General features: G+C 47.2%; 2 protein-coding genes across 8 annotated transcripts in view; one reads left to right on the forward strand and one right to left on the reverse strand.

The window, feature by feature from the left end:
* Positions 1-16547, reverse strand: part of HDX (highly divergent homeobox) — a 45535-nt gene extending 28988 nt beyond the window's left edge. For 5 of the 7 annotated variants that reach the window (XM_078618351.1, XM_078618350.1, XM_078618345.1 and 2 more), the window contains exons 1-6: positions 14947-15182; positions 12299-12404; positions 6654-6800; positions 5778-6221; positions 4056-4219; positions 2241-2458 (exon numbers count right to left, since the gene is read on the reverse strand). In XM_078618351.1, coding sequence (XP_078474477.1) covers positions 2241-2458; positions 4056-4219; positions 5778-6221; positions 6654-6800; positions 12299-12316 — 991 coding nt within the window. In that variant the 5' untranslated portion in view covers positions 12317-12404; positions 14947-15182. Of the gene's footprint in view, positions 1-2240; positions 2459-4055; positions 4220-5777; positions 6222-6653; positions 6801-12298; positions 12405-13979; positions 14043-14946; positions 15183-16459 lie in introns of those variants that run through there. The other 2 variants (XM_078618346.1, XM_078618348.1) reach the window with 2 other exon arrangements.
* LOC144735806 (connector enhancer of kinase suppressor of ras 3-like) overlaps positions 15303-27334 on the forward strand; it is a 33018-nt gene continuing 20986 nt past the window's right edge. Inside the window, exons 1-4 of the mRNA XM_078618327.1 lie at positions 15303-15853; positions 17634-17797; positions 22074-22261; positions 25013-25145. Coding sequence (XP_078474453.1) covers positions 15730-15853; positions 17634-17797; positions 22074-22261; positions 25013-25145 — 609 coding nt within the window. The 5' untranslated portion in view covers positions 15303-15729. The remainder of the gene's footprint in view (positions 15854-17633; positions 17798-22073; positions 22262-25012; positions 25146-27334) is intronic.

Genomic DNA, 27334 nt, shown 5'->3' on the forward strand with positions numbered 1-27334 from the left:
TATCAGCGTGGTGAAGTATAGTCAAACAACACCCCGCATCTCACATGGAGTGTGGAGACCCGAATCCTGCAGTAAGACTTAAAATTAGCATAAGGCTGTACATACAAAGGTATAAAAATACATTATATTTAAAACGTAACGATTAAATAGCACGATTGCTATTTTATACGTAATCATACTGCTTTTAAAAATAATCTGCCTCAAGTTTTATGGCTGGCTGCTGGCTGGACTACTTTTCCACACCACCAAGAACGCTGTTGTTAGTGGCTGTGGCCCGTTGCCACCACAACTAGCAGGGTAACTGGCTACATGGGCTTTTAAGTGTAACAAAAAAACACATTCCTGCTGAGGGAGCTGGTAGGAACGTTGGGTTGCTCGGCCAATGGCCAGGGTCAACGGCGGCGTGGTGTATTCCGCAAATATGACCGACTTTGAGTGCGGGCACAAGCCGGCGTGAGTAGGTTAAACGTTGAGTTTTATAAGGGCACCATGGGGTGACCAGCCCCTCCCCACCCAGCCCCTCCCCACATAGCCCCTCCCCTCCCCACCCCTCCCTCCCCTCCCTGCACGACGGACGGACACAATAATCCCCTGTGGGCTGGTGAAACCAGAGGTTCCTACTCGTAACATTGAGTTTGAACGGTGGAAGACGTTTGGAAGACGTAATAATATCGTGACATCGAAAAAGTGTGAGAAACGAATACAAAAGAATGACATGGATAATTTCAAATTCTGTAACTTTCCAGTGTCATCATATTAATGTAAATATATTTACAGAATATTCTTTGAATCCTAGAGAATATAAAAAGCATCACAATATATTTTATCTTGCCATTTTATTACTCTTATTTTCCAATGCAAAGCAACAGATTCTCTAGTTGCAAAGAATAAGTTTACAAAAAATGTAGTCACAGGAATGATAGTAACATTTTATGTATAATTCTTGTGATTAATTTTTTTTTAATAATAAAATAACATGATATATAATAGAGCAGTGCATGTAAAATGCATGCTACGTAAATTGTTGATATTATTTAAGTTCCATTTTACATTTTCTTTTCACTTATAAAATAGCAATACTGATTTTTTTAAAGTTAAAAGTATGATATTTGTCTAACACGGTGGTTGTGTTTATTTTAAGATGTACTTTAAAAAAATACACGAACAATTTCCAATGCGCTAAGCTCCAAAGAGGATTTATCTGTGATATAACTAAATCGCAAGGGACTCCACAGTGTGAAGACAGCCAGCCTCACGTGGCTATGTGGTCTTGTAGAGGCACGCTTGCTGTTGAACACAAGCCTGTACCAGTTCACAACCTCATCCGAAGATTATTGTCTGTTACAGACAACAAGGTGACAACAAAGACGCTCTCAATAAATATTGCCAACCTAGTATTAATAATTGCCAACCACGTGTACAAAGAGCCTTCTGTGAACACATTTCTAAAATCCATAACGGGTTTTTTTGTTTATAAAATCACACACGCGCACGGATTACATAACGCCTTCCGAAATGCGTTTGTCTTCAGAATAATTGTTAAAAATTTAATTAAGAGCAGGGCAGAGCTGATCCTTATCTGTCAGGGAAAAATGAGTTTGCATATTTGATAATAGAGTAGTCACTTTGGCTCCAGTTTGAGTTACCATATTATAGGGAACCATTTGATGAATACGACCAGGTTTTAACAATTTAATCATGTAAATTCCTAATAGCAAAACAACTTTGCACTAAAATTGCATTAGTTACAAGTGTAGTGTCACCCCCCCCCCCCCCAATTCCAATTCAGTAACGACTGCACAGCAAATGCTTCACTACACCTCCAGACCAAGTGCTCACATTTTTGTTTTAACTCACATTAGCATTGTACGTTATTTCTTTAATCAACATATACATTTTTGAGCCCTCAACATTTTCCTGTATATGGGACAACGTATTCTTTAAAGATATGACTGGGGTTTCGTTACTAAAACTGCTATACCGGGGCACTCCGTCCCTGAATCAGTTCAGCAGTTCCACTGCTGAATTCTATTTTTTCCGCCGGAGGACGACCGCTTGTGTTGCGATCGAAACGTCGTCATTTATTTTATTGTATGTCTACGTGACTTTACCGAAAGAACCAAAGAGTATGGATTCCTGCAGTCACGAAAGCTTCAAATCAAGATTGAATTAGCCTGTTATTGAGGACGAGGAAACAAGTGTACTTCTGTCATTACCCACAAGGGCCCTTTCCCACTCACCAGAGGTCGAGTTAGCTGATGGCTTGGTCTGCGCCACTTGTTTGTAGTAGGAAGAGGCCGCTTTGCTGGTGGAGGGCCCGGCACCCAGCGACACGACGTTCTGGATCTCCAGGTCGTACGGACCGTAGGACGATGCGCCGGGCAGCTTGGGCTGACCGGGCTCGCGCGGGCCGCTGTTCCGGCCGCCCAGCAGCTCGGCACCCCACTGCCTCGGCGAACTGTCCGGGCAGCGGCAGCAATAACGACGTGGGTTTGAAACCGCAACGGTGACATCCAAATCAAACCTCAAAGCATTATGAGTGGGCTACAGGAGCTATGAACAAGAGCTATGAACACGAGGCACAAACACCGACCCCCACTGAGACTCCTCTGTCATGCGACTCGTTGTTGAAGGGCCCCTGGCTCCCCATAGATGTCCTGTGACTCGTCGGATCTGCCCTGGCTGTGCCTAGGAGTTCGGGGTTATTGGTGCTGGGCCCTGGCTACACTTTTCCCTGGGCTGTGCTTTAGTGTTGCTCTTTTATTTCATTTCTTCAATGTTTCCTCACCCTGGAACAGCCCCCCTAATCACTGCTGGATGAAGGCTTCCCCCCCCCCGAGCTGCCACCTCTCACGATCCCACAATGTAATAATACACCAATGTCAAAGATCCCCCGTATAGCCTCTTGCATACTCTAGGGGCAAGTTCTGTTGCCCCAAGACGGATTACGGTACTCTTAATAATCATTCAGCCGGCACTTTGACTCTGCAGGATAATTTAAAAAATTACATAGCAGTGTAGGGGCAAATACTCTATGCAGAGAAGTAGATGTATTGAGTCACCACTACACTTTAAGAAAGGGGTAAGTGCCCCTGTTGGCCAAAGGCTAACATTAATAACCGAGGTCTCTCTAAGACATTTGCATGACATTAACGGTGCCCATTACACTTGCATTGTTTTAATATTTATTTCTATATAATTGATTGGTGTAACGCCTGCCACTCAAGATAATAACAGCCGGGATCTTAATTGCACCCAAGGTCCCGAGACAGTGGCCGTGTCAAATGTAAGGTCGTGGTACAACAATGCAATCGCAAGACGACTCAAGGCAGGCATTCTATGCTCATAATCCCATTAGACTATGAAATGACTGCCTCTGTAAACAGTAAGGGACTTTATACTCTACTTAATCAAAGGCAATGATCTCTTGTATATCAATCTAGATTTAAGTAAGTCATGTTCACACACCACACCAGATACTCATTTCAGGCTGAATCGACCTAGGATGGCCAGGATCATTTCAAATATCTTTAAAAAAACCGAATGTTCTCTGTGGGCTGGAATTCAACCCAGGTCGTCATGTTTGCAGGGCAGTGTGCTAACCACCTCTCCCCTCATGCTTTATAGTGCAAAGACAAAAACACGCTATATAGCTTTAATAAACTTTGGGGGTAAGTGCTGCGAGTGAGCACCTATGAAGGCTGACAACAAACGAGGGGGTGTGTGGAGAGCACCAAGCTTGGTCGCCTTCGTCTCCCTGGTGGCAATGTTTACACACTGCACCAGGTACATATTTGAGGCCGAGTTAACCTAGGAGAGACCCATGATCGGATCAGATAATCGTCACTAGCATTGACTGAGCAGGAAATAAACTCTGGTAGCTGGGTTTATAGCACAGTCCATTAACCACAACATTACCGCTCCCTATACTTTGGAATACAACCGCACGCACACACACACTCCCCCCCCCCACACACTGACAAAGGCCCAATTATTTGATCGCACAAATTAATGAAAGGTTTACTTTAACAGATGTGACAACAAACAGCACTCACCTTACGCTCTCAGCCAGCTGCTCCACCTTTGGCTGTACGCCAGGAAACTTGACCCGTTGGGAATTGTTGTGGTCCAGAAACCCAATGGGATACACTTTGCTCGGACGACTTTGCAAAGGGACCTCAACCTTTACACTTCGGCATATCTGTCCAATGCCACTGCCCTGAAAAGGATTGAACATTCGCAAGAGGAATTTTTGGTACACATCGCTGACAAACCGAGTCATTAGGTATGTTAACAATAAAAACCCCCACCTCCTCACACAATGATTCAATTGTCACAATTCAGGGTTACGATATCATTGTACTGTCGTCTTGTCTGCATATATTAATACTAACCAAAACACAATGGTCCAGGAGCATACGCTATTTTAATCAATGCATCGTTTCATGTCTACTAATAGGGAATAGACGAATAGGGTCAAGGACAGATAATGAACAGTATATCTGAATCATACCATATAGTATTGAGGCTAATACAAAGAAGCAACATTTTATACTATTTTCATGCACATTTCCTAACCATGCACGCAAGTTAAATAATATACAATATTGCATACATTTGAAATATAAGAAGATTTGCTCGATATAAAGCAAATATTACCTTGCCGCACTTTTAACATAGCATCAGCAGTGACCTTTCTAAAAAGAAAACATTCTCGCGAGACTTGTTTACGGACAGATTTTTATTTATTTCCCAGCTCGCCCGCACACGAACGTGCATTTGAAGAACAAGCACGACAATTGAACAAAGCCTGGCAGGCAGGACAGTCATAGATTGAACAGCAGAGATCATCACTACTCTGAAAGTGTATTTGTCATAAAGCTCCCTCGAAGCCAAATGAAATCTGTACTTGAATCAAGAAACAAATGCCAGAGGGTCGACACTACGTAAGGCCTGTGAGGGTGGTGGGCACACACGTGACTAATGGGCATATGCGACTAGGCAGACGGAATTTTCAACACACATCCACGGTTTGAACAGTAACAAATGTTGGCAGAGCCTGCTCTATGCTTACTTCCGAGCATGTGGCCTCCTAAACTATTTTACCGTGGGTACTGCCCCGATAAAAACTGATTCAATATAATGAAACAGAAACAATGCAATCACCTGGAATGCACCCAATTTCGTCCAAATCCCAAGCAGGATGGAGCCTAAAAAGTGTTCGGAAGAGTGGCCACCATGCACACGCATGGCTGATCAAGGGATACGCAGTGAGCAGCAGATGGCACTGCAGCAAAATCAATTGTTGTACTGTATGCTATCTTGCTTCAACGAAGCTTTACCGACCTGGGTGATAAGTATGATCCATAATACAGTTTTTTTTGGATTAGATCGCGTAAATATGTGTCGTTAAAGCCGCCACCACCCGACACAGCCAATTGGTAAGGTTTGTCACGTAAACAGAAAATGCCAATTCTTGAATAAAACCTGGAAAAAAACCCCCTGTATTATGGATGATATTGGTTGCGAAAGCCGACATGATAAGTATGGTTAAACAAACCCCACAATGGGCTAAATATGATCTTTGTGGAAATAATCAGAGGACACCCTACCCATGGCTTAGCTAAGTATTTCAACAATACAGTGTAGTTTTGGCTTCCTCCTGTGATATAGCACAGAAATGAAGGAACGTCAAGTTCACAGACGCACACACCTCACCGTGCACTCTGACGCGTGCGCACACACACGTCCACACACCCTCTCCAAAGCTCCCTCACCTGGCCGTGCGACACCATTCGCTGCATGTGCCCCACGTGGAAGCTCCCGCGGTCCGCCACTCCGCCCGGCATAGCCATCCCAGGGCTGGTGCCTCCCATCCGCGGCGTGGCCACCGACAGTAGCTTGGACTGGCAGCTCTGGGAAAGCTGAGACATTGGCGTTTTTGGCAGGATGCGGACCAGCGGCGAGCCTTGCGGAAAATGCTGCTGCCTCGACTGCGGCAGCTGCATCGGCGACGATGCCAGTGCCAAGCTGGCCGGCACGGGAGAAAGCGAGGGCTCCGTCTTCACGATGGCCCTGCCAAGCGGAGGCGGGTGGTGAGCGGGTTGGTGCTGGTAATGCAGCGTCTGGTGCTGGTGGTGCTCTGAATGCAGCTGCTCTTCCGCCTTCATTCCCTTCACGGCTTCTTGCATCAGCTTTCTCCTTTTGTTGCCGATCCAAGCCTGGGACATTGGAATGAGTAAGCACCGGTCAATTACCGTGTCCATCGTTGGTTAGGGAAACGTGAAACCCAACAAAAAAAACGAATTGCACTTACAGTCCACTCTAGATTATGTGGGGGGCAAGGGTGACCTACATACACAAAATCAAATACTGTAGTGCCAAAACAGGTGTAATTTAGGTACATGTATTATTGTTTACCTACGTAGAATGTCTATTGCTTCTAAAAGCAATCCGTTTGCAAAAACCACGGCATCATAACGATTGTCAAAACAGATGATAGAATTCTAGTGGTTTATTATATCGTACGATAAGAGCCTAGCATCGCCATATCGCAACAACCCTACTATATGTGGCCCAGCTGCCATGGCAGCTGCTGACAGGAGAATAACATGGGGATTCACTGTGGTGGGGGGAGGCCTTGGCGTTTTTACCCGAACGACGTTGTAGTCGAGACCCGTCTGCTGCGAGCAGTCCATGATGAGACCAAAGCACTGCACGCTCTGGTTGGTCATCCCGACGTCGTAAAAGTGCTGCAGAATCTGGTGCTGTTCCGGTGAGATCACGGACCTCCTGTACATCTGCGAGACCCAAACACGGCAACACGGACACACAATTCACTGGTAATAATCTTCAACGAGGTGGCATTCTTCCATTGGCGGCGGCAGGCGGCAGCAGGAAATCGGTCAAAACGGGCTTCAATTAAACTTCACTCCGTGAAACCTTCGATGGAAAAACAGAGCTCTTGCAATCCAGAGCACACTTGTCATATGTGGGTCAAGCTTTAAGGACTACTCATCGAAATCACAGAGGTCGTTGAAATTACTGTTTAAAAATGAAATAATAACAAGTGGCCGGTTGACTCACTGAGCCATCCCTGTTGAGATCATGCATTTGAATCTGAGATTTTTTGTATATTCTCTAGGATTTAAAGAATATTCTAGCAAAAAAAATTGCACAAATTGAAAAAAATAGAACAATTTTAAATGCACCGTGTCAGTCTTCTGTATGCACTGCTCCCACCTCTTCTGTGTTGCTCTCTATTCTACGTCTTCTGAACTTCTTCTGCAGTTTCAATTTGATTAAATATGTATTTGTTACACGGTAAAATCAGCCAGTTACCCAGCTAGTTTTGGTGGCACTAAGTTGTTGTTGGAGTAGAGAAGAGCCCAGTCAGCAGCCAGCCAGGAAACACGAGGCAAGATTATTTTAATAATATTATGACAACAAATAATTGTCTAAACAATAGGCTAGAACTCAGTTATAGTGCATGGCAGGCTTCAGTTAAAGTAAAGAGAATAGTAAATGACTGTAAGATACACTTACTTAACTAGAATCTCAAACACCCAAGCTGCCAAAATGATAGTGTATTAATAAATAAGTGTCAAACATACCAGCCGCTTTTGAAAAAAACACAGACAATAGCTCACAAGCAGTGTTGACATCCCTAACATGTCACAATGCATTACCATGTATAACTCAGGTACACAATTGCTGTGTAATGAGTTCACACGTCCCACCCGGCATTTACCAGTAAAAATTGTTTTTTAATTAAGCACTTCAACTCCTCCCCTTCCTCACCACCATCCTCGTAGGCTATCAACTCCTCTCAGCAAGGTAAAGTGATGTTAAATAAAATTTTTATTTCAATTTATTTTAATTTATTTATGCATTGATTTTAATTAATGTATGCATTTTAGTAATAAGTAGTGTCAAAATTATTTTATACAACCCCATTAATGTATAATATGCCATATAAAATATCATTTCTTATAGTGTGGAACAGATTATTTCCTTTCCCTTTATTTCTTATGGGAAAAATTAGTTTGGTATACGTCATTTTCGGTATAAGTCCTCCCTTCTGGAACGAATTAACGACGTATACCGAGGTACCACTGTATTTCAAAAGATGTTTGAATTTCCAGAGTTCACTGTTGGTCGATGGTCTGGTGGGTATTTTCCGTAATGGCATGGCGGGTTTTCTCAAATCTCTTCATTGTGAAGACAGTGGTGGGTGGGTCTGTAATGAGACGTGTGGTTCTGATGTATGTGGACCCTTGTTTCTAAGGTAGAAAATTAACTGTGGTAATAATCCAAGCACTGCCATGTTCGTTCACATTTTTGACGACAGTGACTCCCTAAAGCAGGGCGTTGCGAGAAACTCACCCAAGCAGGCTTTGAGAAAAACCTACGGCAAAAGCCACTGTGGTTGCTCGTAGAATTTAATTAAACAAAAATGAATAAATCAAGTGGTGTTTTTATTTATCAATGTGAAGTCGTAAAGCGCTCTCGCAAACTGTAAAACAAAAACGGTAAATCCTGCATAATGGTGGTTGCATAATAATCCCCAGGAGTGTTGAACAAAACACACAATTCACGTGTAACTATGCATAGCAATAAACGGTCCACCTATTAGAAAATGTCCATAACCTTGCATTTATACACTAATTATGGCATTAAAGAGCATAAATACAAAAATAGCTCAAGAGGCTTATTTCCATAAAACACTCAAAGATGGATGTTGATTATTAATAGCTCCCCATTGTTGATGCGTTTGATATGTTTTCTATATTCAGTGGCCTTTATTAATAATGTGGTCACACGGGAGGTTTTAAGGGAGTAGAGTGTGGGCTGGTTTTTAATCTCTACAATGGCATAAATTCAAGTGGTAATTTAGTAGACATGTTAACTTGGTTATTAAATTTTAAACAAAGGAGACTAACACCTAATTTTGAGTACATGCTTCTCCGGTAGATGCGTTCCAATAAAAAAAAACTGTCTGCCGAGTAGCGCATACTGGACACACCAGGTTGTATCACACCTGACCGCATAGCCACAAAAGAGTGAATTCAAACCATATACTACTTACGATGGAGATGCGTTACGACGACCCCATTGTAAGTCAAAAATATCGTAAGTCGAAGATGGCCTAGCCCACCCAGGAGTCTTAAAGAATGGTGATAATTTACCAAAACAGAGCAATTCACCGTACCGTACTGTATAAACTATATACTGTATGTATTGATTAATTACAATACTGTATTGCACAGTAAAATGTTGAGTAAAAAAAACAAGGTAAATTCTTAGCCTACCTATATGAACTGCAATTTAATTTCAGGAAACAATCCTATCTGCTATAAAAACTTTCAACATGCATTGAACGTATCGTATCGTGGTAACCCTAAAATGAAATCGCTAAAGCTACGTATCATACATACAATTTTGTCGTATCGCTATCGCCATCGTAAGATCGAAATATCGTAAGTCGGACCATCGTAACTCGGTGACTATCTGTACAGACAATCCCTGGGTTGCGGCAGACCTGACTTATGGAAATCCGACCTTACGGAAATACTCCCATAAATCATGTAAAAAAAACGTCAACGTGCGGAACTTTTTGCATTAGTTACATAAGCGGAAGTAGTGCAGTGCGGTGAGGTTGCGGATGAATACCGCAGAGCGAGGTGTAACGCCTAAAGTCTAGGCCTAGCTTAATGCACAGTAAATTAAACATTCACAAGCGACACCTTATTGTTAACAATTAATATAAAAATGTTTCGTGGTATCCATCAACAATTGGATACAGTAGATGTTCCATTAGTTTAATTATGATGGGTAGTGTTAGGTTAGATATTCCATGAAATGAAAGACTCATAGGAAGTGCAGAGCGTATGTACAGCGATACCATACAGGTAGCAATAGAAAACGGACGACAGCGCGGTAGAATACGCAGATAAACAGAACTCGTAATCGGATAGGGGAGGCGCAAATATTTCCAGCAATGGGATTTTTTCTTGGTTTTGGGGGAAAATTGTTCAGTTTCTGACATACGGAAAATTCGGGATACGGATTTTTCTTGGGAACCTAATCCTTCCGTAACCCGGGGACTGCCTGTCTAGCGAATTTTGGGCAGAAATGTTTGCCGCATATACAGCTTGAAATCGCACAAACCGAACGAACACGTATAAGGCGAGGCAAACCTGTATATGTTGCCACAGTTTAAACAAGTATATATGTCTAACGTGTACCCAGGGAAGCATCACTGAACCTCAGGTGTATATTTCAAGGTCCCACTTTGGATGTTTTGCTTATTATTTTTAGTCATATTCTTGGTTATTTCGGTAAAGTCACGTAGAAGGGAAATAATAAAATAATAAAAATAAAACATAATAAAATTCTCACGTTTCGGCCACAACGCAAGCAGCCGTCCTCAGGTTTACTCCTGTAAACTCCTTGAAAACTCCTTGACAAAGGAGTTTACTCCTGTAAACTCCTTTGTCAAGGCGCTCTCCTCCTCCCACCCAGCTTAAAATACGCTGTCAAGCTTAGCAGTGTTCATCAGGATGCTGTCTTTCCGACAGCTCTGTTCTTCATCTGAGGATGGCTGCTTGCGTTGTGGCCAAAACGTCGTGAGAATTTTATTATGTTTTATTTTGATCATTTCCCTTCTACGTGACTTTACCGAAAGAACCAAGAATATGAATCCCTGCAGTCACGAAAGCTTTAAATCGAAATTAATTTTTAGTTACTAAAGGTCAAAAGCTAACTCCAGACGAGTTTCAATAAGTATATTTATGTCAATGCCCTGCACAATCAATTGTCTTGTAGAAGCTGGGATAAAGCAGGTAGGGCATCTACCCATACCGTCTCATGTCAAAGATTGATCCGTTAAACTAAGTTGCAAACGCATTCATATTCATCAAAACGCAGCTGGAACCCGGTATAATAAAGTGAGAGAATAGTTATGTCATGCACGCGCGACCGCTTACACTCAGTAAATATATATTAAAGTCATGTATACACAATGATGTCATGTGCTCCATGTGAATATTCATTAACTACTTAGCATACTGCATGATTTTAATGAAGATTCTTAGTTGGCGGTGTCCAGGACTCGCATAGCCAAGCGACATGTAAATTAAGTGGGAGAAATGTAATTAGCCAGTCTGATTTACTATATTGTTGACATTTTTGTATGCAGGTTACAACAGGAAAGCAAGGTACAAAACCCACACGCAAGAATCAACATTTGAATTAAATGGGACATGGGTCATGTTTGTCTATGGGCCCTATGTAAAATACATACATATGACGGGCCTATGTAAGTACAGTACAACGTCGCATGTCCGACACACTGGGGACTGAGGTCTAGACGGATATATGACAAGATCAGACCTGTGAAGTTCTACTGAACATGACAATTGTGCAGTGCACAAATACTGCACTGGGGGTGGGTGGTTACTTGGTCAGAGTGGATATGTGATGCTTGGATATGTGTATGTGGGTCCACTGTTATTCTATGGGACCTATGTAACAATGATTTAAATGTGCTGGAAATAAACCTGTGTTTTATGAAACTTTAAGTACATACAATGCTATTTTCATGAATGGTATCTCCGTATGGGAAAGCTTAAACGTATCTTTCAAAGGTATGAAATGTGATCAAACATGCTTCTGTGTGCTCACAAGCACACAAAACCAGACTTTGTGATGCTATTTTCGACAGCAGGCTGTAAACACCTTGCACACCTTCCTCGGGGAGTTGAGACACGGGGTGCAGGTCACAAGTTATTCGAGCCCGCTGGTGAAACTGGTTGAAAAAGGGAAGTCTGAAGCTGGCATTTTCTGCTTCTGTAGTGGCCAGAAGCACATGCCAACATTGTATCTGATGCCGTGTCCTAGATTGTTTTCACACGAAATGGCCGTCACAGATCCGGCTACGTGGGCCCACTTTGCAAACAACGGTCATGCCAGCGTCATGATAATTGTCAGAGGGTGCAATTAAGCCAATTATGCGATTGAAATAAAACAATTTGCAGTTAGAAAACACCACGGACTTGCGTCACGCGCGACACGTCGCAAAACAAGGGTGGGTGGGCGCACGTCATCCTGCACTGTCGCTGCACATCAAATTATCCAAATTATGGAGGCTGAAAATTAAACAAAGGGCCCAACACACACCCACGAGTGGAAAGAAAGGCCGTGGGTTGGAACATAACTAGCACATGGCCTTGACATAAACATATACGACAGTGCAATGGCAGCAATTTAAATCGCAAAACAATTCTTGCATACACACCATCCATTTCGAGTTCATTGTGGGCAGATGTTCCTTATCGTGTCCTCATGAAAGATTGCCGATGCCCGGGATCGCAATGCGGCGCTCTTCCCAGTGGTGTCTTGAACTGGATGTGAACGGAAACACGCGCAAAGAGATGTACAACCTCGTAAAAAAAACACAAGAAACATTTGCGTGATATGGTCATTTAAAGAGCAAACAGCCGAGTTAGGCAGTGCACAGTATTTAACACAGTAAAAAAAGGCCCTTTATACGTTTAGGAAAACCTGCCCAATGCTTAAGACTATTCTTTCGGAGGGTCTTACATTGTGTTTGGCTTTGTGTGGAAATAAATCGAGGTACTCCGAGGTAACCCACACATATAATGGAATAATGCTAAAAGCTCTGCACAGATTCAATCAATTGCTGTACTGCCATATTCTTCCCACCTCAGTCCAGGGCTACCTAACCTGGCATTCCCACAAAGTCTGCCATACGACGTCTAATGAGGCTTAGTTAGCCCTGCTTGGCCTCAGAGATCTGACGAGAACGGTGCATTGAGGGCGATTTGAATCATCCCCCCCACCCCAAATAAAACAGTGAATCAGTGAGTTTTACCTTGTAATAGTTACTGTTATATGAATTCTCAACGACACAGATGAATAGAACCGTGGGTCTTTCTAAAAATTAAGTGTTTTCGGTAAGACATGTCCAGCTGCAGACTGGCAGAGAACCAATTGTATTCGCCGACTCTAGATTATCTGAGATATTGGGTGGAGGCCCAGATTTAATACAATTACAAAACATAAATGAATGAAGCTACAACACACATTGGGACCGTTTTGCCAGTATGACAGAATAATAGGCTTTACCCTTTTTCTGGAAATAAAACTGGTGGCTCGTGTAGGCAAATCAGTTTCAAATACAATGCACATTATCAGAGCATGTTCACCACAAGTACGTGTGGTTGGTGCAGACACGATTCCTTGCAACCGGTTTCTGTTTGAACATCTAAACGCCTGCATTATTGCCAGAAAGGGTAAACCCTAAATGTTTTATAACACACATTGTTTACCTATGTAGAATGGGGTTGAAGACATGGCGTGTCATGCTGTTATTTGCTCAAAACGGAGCTTCAAAGCCCATCCGCATTTCTCCCGGATAAAATACGAGATTTTGATTCAAAAAGTAATCGGTTTACTTGCAGGCATGTTTGCGATCACGTAGCTGGCCACTGACCCTCGATGAGTAAGGAGCAACTCCGAATTAAATTGAGCACGGATTTAGTTTAAATTCCCAGCGAACGGCGAATATCCAAGCCGGATAATCTGTTCGTGGATAACACAACCAAGGGCAATCCTAGTCAACAGCATATTGGGATCATCAGTGAGGCATATCGAGTTCCATACAGTCCTGTCAAATCACCAAGAATTATCTAATCAACCGAAGTGCATCCGACATCTTCAGTTCTCAGAGGCAAAGCGGCATTTTGTACCGGGAAAGTACATAGTTGGGTCACCACACAGCACAAGCTAGGCGCTTTTGATTGCAACATTACACTATACTATGCTCCCATGTCTGTTGCCTACACCGTACCGACATACCACACACAAAAACCCGCACAGACCAGCGTGGTTTAAAGTACACACTTAAACACGCGCCCACACTTTCTCTGCTCAGGAGAACCGATGTGGTGTTTTACCTTGGCTCCAACCTTCATTCATAAGCGCTCACCAGCCAGACGTGCCCCCCCCCTCAATCTCCGGCTACACTTACCGCTGTTGCTACCCCCCCCCCCCCCAGTACGTACACGAACGTTCAAAAACGAAGACTTTTACACCGCCCCCCTGCTGTCACTCAACTACTGAATGAGGACCTCACAAGCCACGCAGTTCGCAGGGTTTATTGGACCGTACTTGGCCCAACGGGGTTTGGTGAATGCGGGCAGCATAGACGTTTTGTTAAGGCGGTTTGGCGAGGGGAGGGGAGGGGGGGTATAGAAGTACAGTACAATAGAGTTCCCTGTGTCGCCCTCTGTTGCGAAAACAGCATCGCGGCATCCTACAGCGCCTGGTTAATAAAATACAGCCGCGGTCACCCATCCGAGCACTATCTCAGGCTCGATTTGCCCAACGTCGCAAGCCACACCACCCCGCTTTGTTTCCGAGACAAAAACGCAATCTCCGAGGCGATATCTTGGTTCGGCGTGAAATCTCGCAGACGGTGTAACAAAAAAAAACCCACCCCGTAACAAAAATCGCGTACGAATTCGCAAGCCGGCAAAAACAGTTTCAACGCGGGATAATATTTTATGTTAATGATGCTTTGTGTGAGAAAGCTTATTAGCATAATTTATTACGCCGTTGCAAAGAGCCTGCATCATTAAGGACCCTATCAGGAACGCGAGAAAAACACGTCTTTTTAAAAAAAAAATCACCACACGACAAAAGTTAACGCGTTAACATCACCACCACCACCAGCAACCACGCCGCTTTAAAAAAAGAAACCCCGAGATTACTCGTAAACGCGGCGAAATCATTTCGGATTTTCACGGCGGTGTGAGGGGTAGTGGTGGTGATAGTAGTAGTGGTGGTGTTGTGTGTGTGTGTGGTCGTGTGCGTACAATGGGGGCCCACCGAACCCACCGAACCCACGCCACCCAGCAATACCTGTGTCAAATCACGCGCGGAGATTTCTCTGATTTCTCCCAAAAGTGGTCCAAACCCCCGGCTCAGAGGCCCCAAACAAACAAAAAATCTCGCGGCGGAAACAGGAAAGATCAGAAATCAGCGCGAAATCAGCGGAGAGATTTGTCGGCGCCGTCACGGGGGGCGGGGAAAGGGCGCGGCGGAGCCCCCCCCGATCTCGCGGAGGGAGATCATGATCGTGACGTCATGGCCGCTTGGGGGTGGGAGGGGGTGAGGGGGGGGTTGAGGGGTGGGGGGTTGCTTGGATCGCGACGGCGAGCGGCGAGGGGCCGCGCGAAACGCGTTTCGTATTTAGTCGCCACCACCCCCCCCCTTAACTCACCAACCCGCGATTGAAAAGTGTTGGGGCGGGTTTGGTGGTGGGGGAAGTGGTGCGAGCGAGTGAAGTGACGAAGTAAATAATTAAATAAATCGCCGTGCCCTTCTTGCTTGCTTGCGCGTGTGTGTGGTAGTTAAATTAATAATGAACGCCGCGCTCATTCCTGTTTGCTGGTGGGGCTTGCCTGGGCTGCTCCACGTTTATTTTCAACTGATGGTGGCATTGGTGGTGGTGGTGTTGCAATGAGGTTGTCATTCCTGGCGACGTGATTGTTACTCACATCGGCGTGGGCTCGCGATTGGCACTCGATTTCTGGCTTCGCTATGGATTGCCCCATAGTCTGCCCCGCTTGTGTGCATTTAAAGCGTCGTTCCGTTCGTTTTTGGTCGGTGCGATGAGGATGCACATCGTCTGCGCGGGGCTTGATGCGGATCACATTCATTGGAGTTCATTGCAATCGAATATTTTATCTCTCAAAAATTAACATCTTGGAAACAATGGAGCCCGTCTCGAGATGGACAATGGATCAGGTGTTACTGTGGATTCAAGGTGAGATTAAATCATTTGCGTTCACTCATTCGTTTATTCATTCACCCCCCCCCTCCAATCTAATCACCTCCAATCATATTTACGCAACCCCATTCAGGAAGTCGCCCGCTCATTTATACATTAGCACATCAATTAAGTTATTTGCCGTTATTGATTGCGACGTTGAAACGTTAATTTGCGCGTGAATTTATGCATGCCTCGGTTCACGAATGTTTTTTTTCTTTCAATAAAAAAACTACAGTAAACAATACATTAACGAATCGATCAAAGTTATGAAGTCATTCACAAGTGCCCGTTCAGTTGATGCATCATTTTTTCATTCATTAATGTATTAGTACATTCACTCGCAGCAATTAATGGATTTCACGCACATGCACCATTCCCCCATGGTATCACATTAAACTTTTCATTCATCTGCTCATCGATCATTGCCCCCAGGCCATCGTCTTTCACTGCATTCGCGGTCCATTTCATTCCTTCACTCACCCATTCGTCTATCGCCAGCCGCCACGATCGATATACTGCTAGATGAAGGCTTCCCCAAGTCATCCCACCACCCTCCCATCATCCCCTCTTTTGAGACACGCGTATTGCCATTGATCTTACCATCCTCAAGATGCCATCCATGCAGGATTCTGGAGGCACGGGCTGTGGGAACAAGGTGACTGTGAGGACAGGGTGTGGTGGCATCAAATACAAAGGTCACCTCGTATCACCGAAACAGACTGTTGTGACAAGTGCTGTTGGCGAGCACCAGTAAAGGCCAGCATGGAACACGAGGGAGTGGGTGACCGGCACCACGCCTGGCCGCCTTTGTCTCGCCAGCGCTGAAGTGTTTATACACAACGAGTTGACCTCGGGGAGGGCCGTGACCGTTTAGAATATTCGTCACTGTCGCCGTTCGTGAGTGGGAATCGAAACTCGGGCTGCCGGGTTCGTAGCGCAGTGCGATAACCACTGCCGTCACCTGGGGTGGCACAGGAGGATTATGACAAAAATGACACGTGGGCATAGATAGATTTGGTAACATTCGAATAAAAAAAATCGTACGCGAATTGTCATGCCTGGAACAAACCCACACAGGCCATGGACACTCGCTCAAAAGACATCCGCACGGACAGATCGCAACCCAACTTGCTGTATTACCTTCTGTAGGGTCACCACCACCACTGTGTTGGCGGGGAGTTTCGTGCGTCCGATGGTTCCATCGCTTGCGTGATGTGCCCACCTAGGCCCGCGTGCGATTTCAGTTCCACGGAACACTTCCCACGGCATTGCGGGCCTCCAGGGCTGGGGGAAGTGGTTGTGGAACTGGTGACTCAATTCACAATAATCACTTGGCGTCGTTAACTCGGACTCGTATCTTACATGGAGCGGTCCTTGCCTTTAATATCCGGCAGTTCACCGGCATTGGTTCAAATCACGCACAATGGACTGATGGCACACTGTGTGTCAAAACCGATCAAGAGTTTTGCTTTGACTGAAACAGTGCTGCTGAAATCTCGCACTCCCATAAGGGTGTAGAGACGATGGGTTGTGTAACGAATACGTTTAAATGTCCTCAAAAACAATAAAAAAAATTCGACTTTTATATTTTGCGTGCTGACACATATGAAGGAATCGGTGACTGCTGATCTATTTCATATTTTCTTTACGACATGGTGGACTCTCTTTGGTGAACACAAGTGTTAGAACAACAACAATAATCGTACAAACTTCGCCACCGGCAGATAACTACACGATTTCATGACTCTCGTAATGAACGTTGTGAGTGGCGCAGGCTTGGAGTCGGGCCTGCAGCAGTACGCTCCGGCCTTCCTGGAGCACCGTGTGGACGGCGAGGCCCTGCTGGCCATGAGCGCCGAGCAGCTCGAGGTGATGGGCATCGGGCGCCTGGGCCACCAGGAGCTGCTGCTGCATGCGACCGGCTTGCTTCACTCCCTGGTGCGACGAGACGCACTCCATCTCCCCTCGGCTCTCTCCACTCCTCTCCACGGCTCTCACTCCGCTCTCCCTCCTCCCCTTAGCTCTCTCAACCTCTCCTCTCCATGGTTCTCAACCCTCTTCTATCCATAGTTCTCTCAACTCTCCTTTTCATGGCTCTTCACTCTCCTCACCACGGCTCTCTCCTCTCCTCACCACGGCTCTCTCCACTTTCTCTCCTCCCCTTAGCTCTCTCCACTCTCTCTCCTCCGCTTATCTCTCTCCTTCCTTCTCCATGACTCTCTACATCCTCCTCTTCTTGATTCTCTCCTTCTCTCCTAACCATGGCTTCCTGCACTCACCTGCCCCCATGGCTCTCTGCTCTCTTTTGCCCAGACAATGCTCTCAGCCACCTGAGCTGACACCCCATTGCTAAGCTTCATCCTGGTCTGTCTGGTGACCCAGAAAACATTTCCGTACGTGGCACACCACATCCAGTATACCTCTCAGGATGTTAGTGGAAGCTGGGGATCACATCTAGGCTCGCTGGGTTCATGGTGCAGTGCACGAGCCACTGCCGCATTGCTCTACTCCGAGATTAATCATCCTGGGAACCACTCGACGGGGATGATACATTGCCTGTGAATTATTCGAGACATTAACGTGTCGGGTAAAATACCTTACAAACTTTCGAAAGCTCGCGGGCAGTTTTCAATTTTTGGTCGTAAACGAGCGGAAGCGTGCAGTGTCCCGCTGCTCAATTTGCACTTTCATTGCGATCATTAGCAAATATTAAAATAGCGCTCAGCACACGGTACGGGAGGTGACTTCCACGTGCGGGGAGTGGTGAAGTATGGCGTGTCGTGAACTACACCACCACCACCACCATCAGCATCCCAGCGAGCCGGGTTACACTCCTCGCCGTAGTGCAGGGGCACAGCAGCTGAGGGTGCCCTCGGAGTGAACGTTTTCCGGTGGATCCTGCGTCGATTACTGACGGGATCAGCCAAGTTTGCCCCCCCCCACCTCCCGTGCCCACAGATAAAGAGGATAGTTCTACTGCTGCTAGAGTTTTGCTAAATTGCTGGCTGCTGACTCAGTACTGAGCCTGCCTTTCATGTGCCACTGTGTATCGAACGGTTCTGTCACCGGGCAAAGTCGGCATCTATGTTGCCTCCTTGTCGAAGGGAGACTAACGAAAAAAAACGAGACTCGGCAAAAGAAAAATCTATAATCTTCTGAGCTTTTTGGGTTAATATCGTAGCCACATCTTTACGCGCAGTTTTAGTTAGTGCACAGCCTAAGTTCATAGTGCAATGTGACACTGACTTGTTCGGCTGTGCCTCGCTGCGTGCCTAGCAGCCATCAGAACTGGCAAGGCAAAGGTCGCCCGGTGGGTCAGAGGTCAGAGCGTTGAGCTTTGCACCGTTGTGATATCCTGGCTTTTGAGTCGCGGGGTTGTGTAGCGTCGTGCGAGTTCATTGGCCTTAGCCTGGTCAAAGTCGGAGTCTCTTTTTCACGGAGCAAAGTAGTGGGCAGACTCCAGCTCGTTCAGAATGCAGCTGCTAGAGTGCTTACACGTACACCATTCCATCAGCACATTACAGCAGTCCTCTTATCCCTTCATTGGCTACCAATCGAATTCCGAGTGGATTTTAAGATACTGCTATTAACCTTTCAGGCTTTAAAAGGGCTAACCCCACATTACTTGCAGGAACTAATGCATTTGTATATCCCATCAAGGTCCTTAAGATCTGCTGATCTCCAACGGCTCAACACTCCCAGGGTCTCGGTTGCACTCTTTTAGCGATCAGTGCTTTTGTTCGTGTGGCACCTAAGCTATGAAACGCCACGACACTTGGAATCGGGAAATCGAAGTCGGTAGATAGATTCAAGTCTGCTTTGAAAACCCCGTCTCTTTAAAGTGACCTTCCCTCTCGAGTTTGGTCGGTTGCCCTGGTTCTGTTTTTGTTTCCTGCTTTTTATGCATTGCGCATTGGGATCCTAGGATGGAATCCCACATTATACATTTGAATAATAATTATTTTTATGGCGAGTAGTGGTAGGTCGTAAAGTTACAACAAATAATAATGCAAAAACACGATAGGAGTGCAAAGTATAGGGAAATGTAAGCTAATCACACCACTCCTTCATTTGTTACGGTGGTATTAACGCGGCGCTTGCTAACAGCACATGCCCGTCAGTCCATTCGGTTGAGTGGGGTGATATTTGGCAACGCGTTTTTAAGTCCTGGATGTGTACTCGCCCGTGTATCGACGCGTACAAGCGTCATTACGATAACAGGGTTGAAGTTCTCAGGTGTGCTGAGTTGATGGTCTCGGCTTGGTGACTAATGACCGCACAGAGGAGACGGCGCATTACGCTGAGATTATGAACAAAATCGCCTCGTCATACGAAGCCGACGGCACGGATGGCATAGGCTGTCCTCGGGCGTGATCGATCGACTGCTGGATGAGGGTTTTGACCAAGCGCCGTCGCCATCTCTCTCGCGATCCCTGCGGCGATCCCCCTGCTGCGCTTGGAGCCGATGCCATAGCTCCGTGTTGCGCGTAGGTGGCTTCATTATTTCAAGAATGTTGATGTCGTGGCGAGGCAGGTGTTGCGTTCAGGTGGGAAGTGAGATGTGCTTTTTAGCGCGTTGACATTTTAAGTAGGTTTCGCGAGCTGCGGTGACGACGCCGGCGGTGGCGACGTACGTGTGGTTGGTGTGATGCGTAGGTGTGAAGCACGGCAATGCCTCCACGAACACATTTTCACTTGAAAAATATAATTTGCAGCGTAAAAATACTCTGGCGTGCGTGTGTCTAACACGCGTCTTAAAATAACGGCGTACTGCTCTCTGCGATTGCCCGTGGGGGTTGTGCCGAGTGTCGTTCGGAATGACGTCCGACGTTTCGCTCCACGTGCTGGGAGCTTCTTGAGGAACTGGAGTTGAAGATGACCCCCCCCTCCCCCCCCGGCGCTTCTGCTAAAGCGCTCCGTACCACGACGGGTACGGAGCGCTTTCATGTGATGCGAATAATAAATATACAAATATAGAATTTACGTACCTGCAATTAGCACGGTTGGCTACGTACGATGCAAAAGAAGTTCAACGTACATTCATACGCGCGTACGTACGAGAGCATTGACAGTTGAATTAATTGCGTGAATTTCACATGCAGGTCTTTCGTGACCAATGTTACGATTCGTCATAGATTTTTTATTGTGTCGGTAGCGAAAGTAAAATGTGGTGAAGAGGAATGCACCGTTCTCCCAACACCACCGCCTGTGCTGGCGAAGCAGCAGGTTTGTTCATCACGTGACAATTTTATTAAGTGGCCGTCTTAGGTGGAGGGGAGCATGGGTATGTGTATGTGCGTATGTTGAAATTCTTTCGCACCGTACGTAGCCAACCGTGCTCGTCGGAGGTGCGCGGGAAGGACAACACATCTTACTCGTGATTCGTGAAGTTAATTTCAAACCTGCGCCGTTCTCGCACACGCGAGGTTTTAGCGAAGGCGCCGTCTTTCACAGATGGGGTGCAGTCGGCCGTCGGGGGCGAGTTTGACGCTTATTTGCTCGGAATCCAGCTGAGCGATCGGCGGATACATTTCTTCGCAGTTTTATTTTCTGTTTTTTTTTTAAGATAAACTTGTGACGCGCGGCCTACTTTTTCGAACGACGTCACGGGAATCGTCGACGTCCACTGGAAAAGGGACGCGGCGCCCTACTTTACAGTTCATGCTACCCTGCGGAATTAACCAGGGTGGCCGTGGGCTTCGAACCGTGAACCCCCTGCAACAACCTGTGAATGGGCCGCTGCTGCTTGGCCGAAACAAACAAAAACAAACTATTTTTATTTTTACCAGGTAAGGCCGACTGACCTATGTAGAAGCGACTTGATAGCTCAACAAAGTGGCTCATCATCATCGTTGGAATTTATATACTCTAAACGCATGATGTCAATTCTAAATGTGAAGGGGAAAAATCGTAGGACCCGGAGAAAAATCCACATTGCCCCGGGGAGAACATGCGAACTCCTATTATGTTAGCGTCAGGGTCAGGATGTGAACCCACGACCTCCTGTACACCAGGCGAGGTAGTTAACATCCCGCCACCGGGGCGCCCAATGTCCTACATGTGGCGTCACATGTGAGACCGTGACGCTCGTTTTTCTCGAGAGTAAACACGTGCGGCAGGCATCGCCAGGGTCGCGATCGTACCCCACGACCTCCTGCGTACCAGGCGAGGCCGGTAACACCTCGCGGACGCTTTGCTGTTTGTCACGACGCAGCACTACGGCCTGGAGACGGACAGCGTGGCGGCGTTCGCACGCAAGCTTATCGCCGCCGCGCGCGACCTGCAGGCCGTCGTGGGTCGCCGTCAGCGCAGAGACGACGCGGGGCCCGCCTCGTCGGAGCTGCTCGCCGCCGTGCTGCAGCTCATCGCCGTGGCCAAGGCTCTCCTCTCGTGGCTCGACAGGCGAGTGGCGGCGGCGTCACGCGCGGTGGGGGTGGGGGGGGCAGTTGTGGTGCGCGGCGCGCATGGCGGCGGGAGCCTTGGACAGCTCTGTCATGCGTTCCGGGCCGGTCGGCGCGAACGAAGGATTCGCGGAAGCCGTTGAAGATACCTCACGACGTCACCACTTCACCCCCGCATGCTGCAACTCCCTGCACGCTCCACTCCCCTGCACGCTGCAACCCATTGCGCATTGCATCCCTCCTGCGGAAGCCGAGAGGTCCAGCGGAAGCAGTGACCTCTCGATGACCCCGTAACCTCTCGATGACCCCGTAACCTCTCGATGACCCCGTAACCTCGCCCAGTGATGGAGCTATAGGCCCGGCTGTGGGCCCCTGGATGATCCGCCCTCCCCTGCCTGGTCTTTTTTTTTTTTGGGAACTCACGCAGACGAGGAGGGGGGGCGGGGGGGGGGGTAAGGGCATTGCCCTGCAATTTCTTGGCTCGCGCCAATGCTATTAGAAGCGCCAGCTCCAGAGGGAGAGCCCCTCTCGAGGGAATTTGGCCTACTCTTCCACACAGGCTCAGGTGTCCTTTGAAGAGGTGCGAATGCCCGCACTTTAACCCACCATTGCACTGCTCTGGACGGGGGTAGGGATTGCAGAATCATGCGGCGTCGGGAGATGGAGTCGAACCAATGACCTCTGGATCACGACTCCGGTGTGTGTGTGGCACTAAACAATTATTGCTCGGCCGTGACAGCATCAAGCGGTGGGTAAGGCAGCTTAAATCCTCGACATCTGGGCTCGCGCGGAACAACCGCCGTGAAATTTAATTTCCGTTGCCCCGTCGTTGGCGGTGCGGTGTGCCCCGTGGGCATTGTGGGCGGCTCGTGGAGTCGCCTCGACAACAACGACAATAACGACAACAACGACCGCCACCACCACTGCAGCAGTCACGTGAGCAGTTTCCGTTAAGTCCGTGGGCATCAGCACCACCACGTGATCAGTGACCGCCGACCGGACGTCTGTGAGCAAGAGCTTCCAGCCTAAATAAACATTCCGATTAATTTTGGTGCAAATAAATAATGTTCTATCCAGTATTATATTTTAGTTTTAAGTTTGGCTGGCTGGCTGGAGGGACGGACAGACGGTCACGTCCAAAGGATGCGCGCTGCTAGTTGAATGGATATGATAAAATAAATAAATAAAAGCTCTGCTCATTTAATTACAGTGCAGATTAATTAACCCCACACCCTAACCCTCCCATGGGGCGGCGGAGGTGAGTAATCTTGGCGAGTTTGGTGCAGGATTTGCAAGCGGAGGCCAGTTTTTTAAAATGCAATTACAGTCAACTCGATGGGGGTTGTTGGCCAAACATCCCATGCTGGAAAATTACACTCCAAATAACGGAGTGAGGCTTTCCTGGGTAATCAAGCATACAAATATATATATAAATGTCCTTTTATTATATAAATACGCATGGTTAGATAATGTGTTTCGCGTGCGTAGCGTTATTGCCCATCATTAAGAACTTGAGATTCCAGAATATATTTTTTTTTACAAAGGGTGAGCACTTTGACGTGAAGTGCACGTAGTTTCCCTTGTTCTGCGCGGTAGTAGGAGTAGATGATGCCTTCCAAAAAACAGGGGCGCACAAAGCGAACCCACTCGGCATCATGGAGCGCACAGTCACCCAACCCACAATGCACCGCACAAGGTGACGGCTTCCTGCCGAGGAATGCACACAGTACACACACAATGCTGTATTTATGTCTTCATGGCTGGATGTATCTGTGCACGTGTGTCTTTGTGTAGTGGGGAGCGGTGGTGTAGCGGTTAGCACGCTGCACTAGGAACCCGGCGACCCGAGTTCGATTCCCGCTCATGGTCAACACCAGTGATGACTATCTGAACCGGTCCTGGGCCTCCCCTAGTGCACACATTACAGTATGCACACAATGTTGTCCCACGCCCGATCGCATAGCCGCCGCACGCGAGTGAATTAAAACGGCACGGTAGAGCGAATTTTGGATAGAAATCGGTTCGCCGCATATAATCGGAGCGAAATCGCACAAACCGAACCCGCGCAGCGCGAGGGGAAACCTGCCCTCCGTCAGCGTTGATGTCGTTCTCGTACCCTTGTGCAACTCCATCCTTCACATTGTCACAACCCTGAGCCCTACGATTGCAGTTCCTTGTGCGCGGGCGCGTTTATTTCACCGAGTGATCCGGCAGCACATTTTTTTCTTCTTTTAACGCAAAGACTGCCACGCTCCGGGAGTCGACGGCCCTTCTTCCAAACACAACGACGACTGAGTCTCATCTCGAAGAGTCAAAGCTTTTTTGCCGATTTCCATTATCACTTGGTGCGTCGCAATTAATCCTTACATTTTTTTATTAATTATATCCGAATTTTTTAAATGGCCCCTGTCTGGTTTGTATCGCGACTGAGAGAGGTATTAAGCGATTCACGCGTGATACCCGTCTGAGTGATCGTGAAGGGATGGCGGCGTGGGATGGTTATTATAGCGTTGCGAAAAAAAAATGTGCGCTTTCAATCTTCGAAAAGCGCATCGCGGCTTTATTTCGCGTGATCGCTCTGAGCCGGAACCGTGCCGTTCGATGTAATCGGTCCCGGTGCATTGTGGGATGCGGCGGTGGCACAGCCATTGCACTACGAACCCGACGACCTGAGTTTGGATTCCCGGCCACAGCTAGCATCAGTGGTGTATGTGCGTATGTTGAACCTTGCGACCCGCCCGTGTCTCCGCAGGTTTTCTGAGGCCGAGGAGTTCGCGGCAGCGCACAACGCCGTCGTGCAGCTCTGCCTGCAGCTCTCCAAGGTCACACGCCAGGTCAGCGCTTCCAAAACGCCCAGCGGCCAGCAACAAACGGCACCATTGAAGGTGGAGTAGAGAAGAGTGCATTGCGGTGACGCGTTTCTTGAATCGAGCAAGGTTGTTTATCACATGAGCTTTGGGGTGGAGGGTGGGGGCTGGGCAAAGAGACGATGGTGGGGGTGGTGATGATGGAAGTGGAATTTCATAGTGGAGTGGTGAGAGGGTAGAAGCAGAAAGATAAGTGGTGTCACCTGCAGTGTGATGAGCGGATGGGTGAGCGAGTGAGTGTTTTGTTTGTGACCTGCAGTGTGGTGATTGGGTGGGTGAGCAAGTGAGTGTTTTGTTTGTGACCTGCAGTGTGGTGATTGGGTGAGCGAGTGAGTGTGTTGTTGTTACCTGCAGTGTGGTGAGTGAGCAAGCAAGCGAGCGAGTGGGTGAGTGTGTTGTTGTGACCTGCAGCCTGGTGAGGTGAGTGGGTGAGTGAGTGGGTGAGTTTCCCTTGCAGTTAAGCATGATGGCTTTGTTGGCCATTGGAAAAAAATAGAACAACGCACGTGTGTGGGTTGCGTTCCAGTTTAATATTCAGCGTTCTCGCTGCGCCACTGTTCCAAAGGTCCACGGTGAGTCTGCCTCCACATTCCCAGCCCGTCCTTCCGTTCTCGCGCCGTGGCGTTCGGGGTGAATTATCAATAAATCCTCCCTCCTCGCGGGAGCCGTTAAGTCGGCCACCCCCCCCACCCACTCCATTTATATCTCGAGCGGACATAAAATATTCCATGACAGCGTGTTTTTGTGCGAGAGCGGGCGGTTGCACACTGCTGTCGAAGGATATATTTCCTCATAAATATTTTCTGCAGTGCGGTAGGAAGTGAAAGTAAAACGTAGGGGATGAGTTTTGGATGAAAAAAAAATCTGATTTTTTTTTTAAAGGATCGCCACAAAAAGCCGAGCGTCATGGTCTCATGTGTGACGCCACATCTTGTCCATGGGGCGCCACGGTGGCGAGATGTTAACTACCTCACCCAGTGTACAGGTGGTCGTGGGTTCGATCCTGATCATGACGCCTGCTGTATCTTTGGTGTTTGCATGTCTCTCTCTCTCTCTCGTGGATTTCTCACGGGCTCTTCCGGTTTTTCCTCCACACTGAGAATCGGTATTTGGCTGCCACTATAAATTTCCACGCGATAAGCCACTTTGTTGAGCGATCCTTTGTAGCCAGGTCACTTGTGAAAAAGAACTATATTAGCTCAGTGGCCCTTACGTGGTAGAATAAAAATAGTGTATAGCCTTTTGTAGTTTACATTTCTCGGTCAATTGATTTCATCACACGATCGTCAAAAGAGCCCTGAATAGAAATAAACAGCGGGTGAAATGCACCAGCATAAACAAACTTCCCCCCCACCCCACGACCCTCCTCGGTGCATTACGAATTCCAACCGCCGCTTCAGTTGAAAAGTCGCGTTTCAAATTCCCAGCGCTAATTACGGAAGCGCGGTTTGATAGGGGCGGCGGGGAGCAAGTCGCTTTGTTTTATAACGAGATTCAAAACGATGACCCCCCCCCCCCTTGCGCCCCGTCGCAGAGGCCCAGTGCATTACTGCGAACCGTCCATTGGGCTCGCGATCAAAATTCAATGCGGGAGTTTTTAACGAGCATCCGCCGAGGTAGCTGCCGTTTTTTGTGTTTTGTTTTGTGCGTGGGTGCGTGCGTGCATATGAGCAGGCGCGTCTGCGCGCCCGTGTGTTTGAACGACGTATTTTCATTCGCCGCGTTATGCTGGGTTGAAGCTTCCTGGGAGCGGAGGCGCAGCGGTTAGCGTCGCTGTGCTACAAACCCGGTGATCCAAGTTGGTTTACCGCTCATGGCCAACACCTGACAATTATCTTGAACCCATCCTAGGCCTTCCTTAGGCCGACTCGGCCTCAAGTTAATACCTGATGTGGTTTGTAAATATCGCCACTATGGAGACAAAGGCGGCCAGGCGTGGTGCTGGCCACCCACCCACCCCCTCGTGCGCCGTGCTGGCCTGGGCGAGGGATCTTTGTGTGTGAGCGTATAATTTTTGAGATGCTGCCAGTATTATTATTTATTTGTACATGTAGTTTTTTGGCCAGATGGTGTCACGATGAATTAACGCAGAGACCTGCCTGGGCAGCCACCGACGCTCATCAATGATAATGAATGCACAGCCTGCACTTATCTCCGAGTGCCTCTTGACACACACGGGGAAAGCGTGATTCACTCGCCCGCGCTGG

Source organism: Lampetra planeri, chromosome 57 (assembly GCF_965212315.1).
Source record: "Lampetra planeri chromosome 57, kcLamPlan1.2.h2, whole genome shotgun sequence".
NCBI lineage: Eukaryota > Metazoa > Chordata > Hyperoartia > Petromyzontiformes > Petromyzontidae > Lampetra > Lampetra planeri.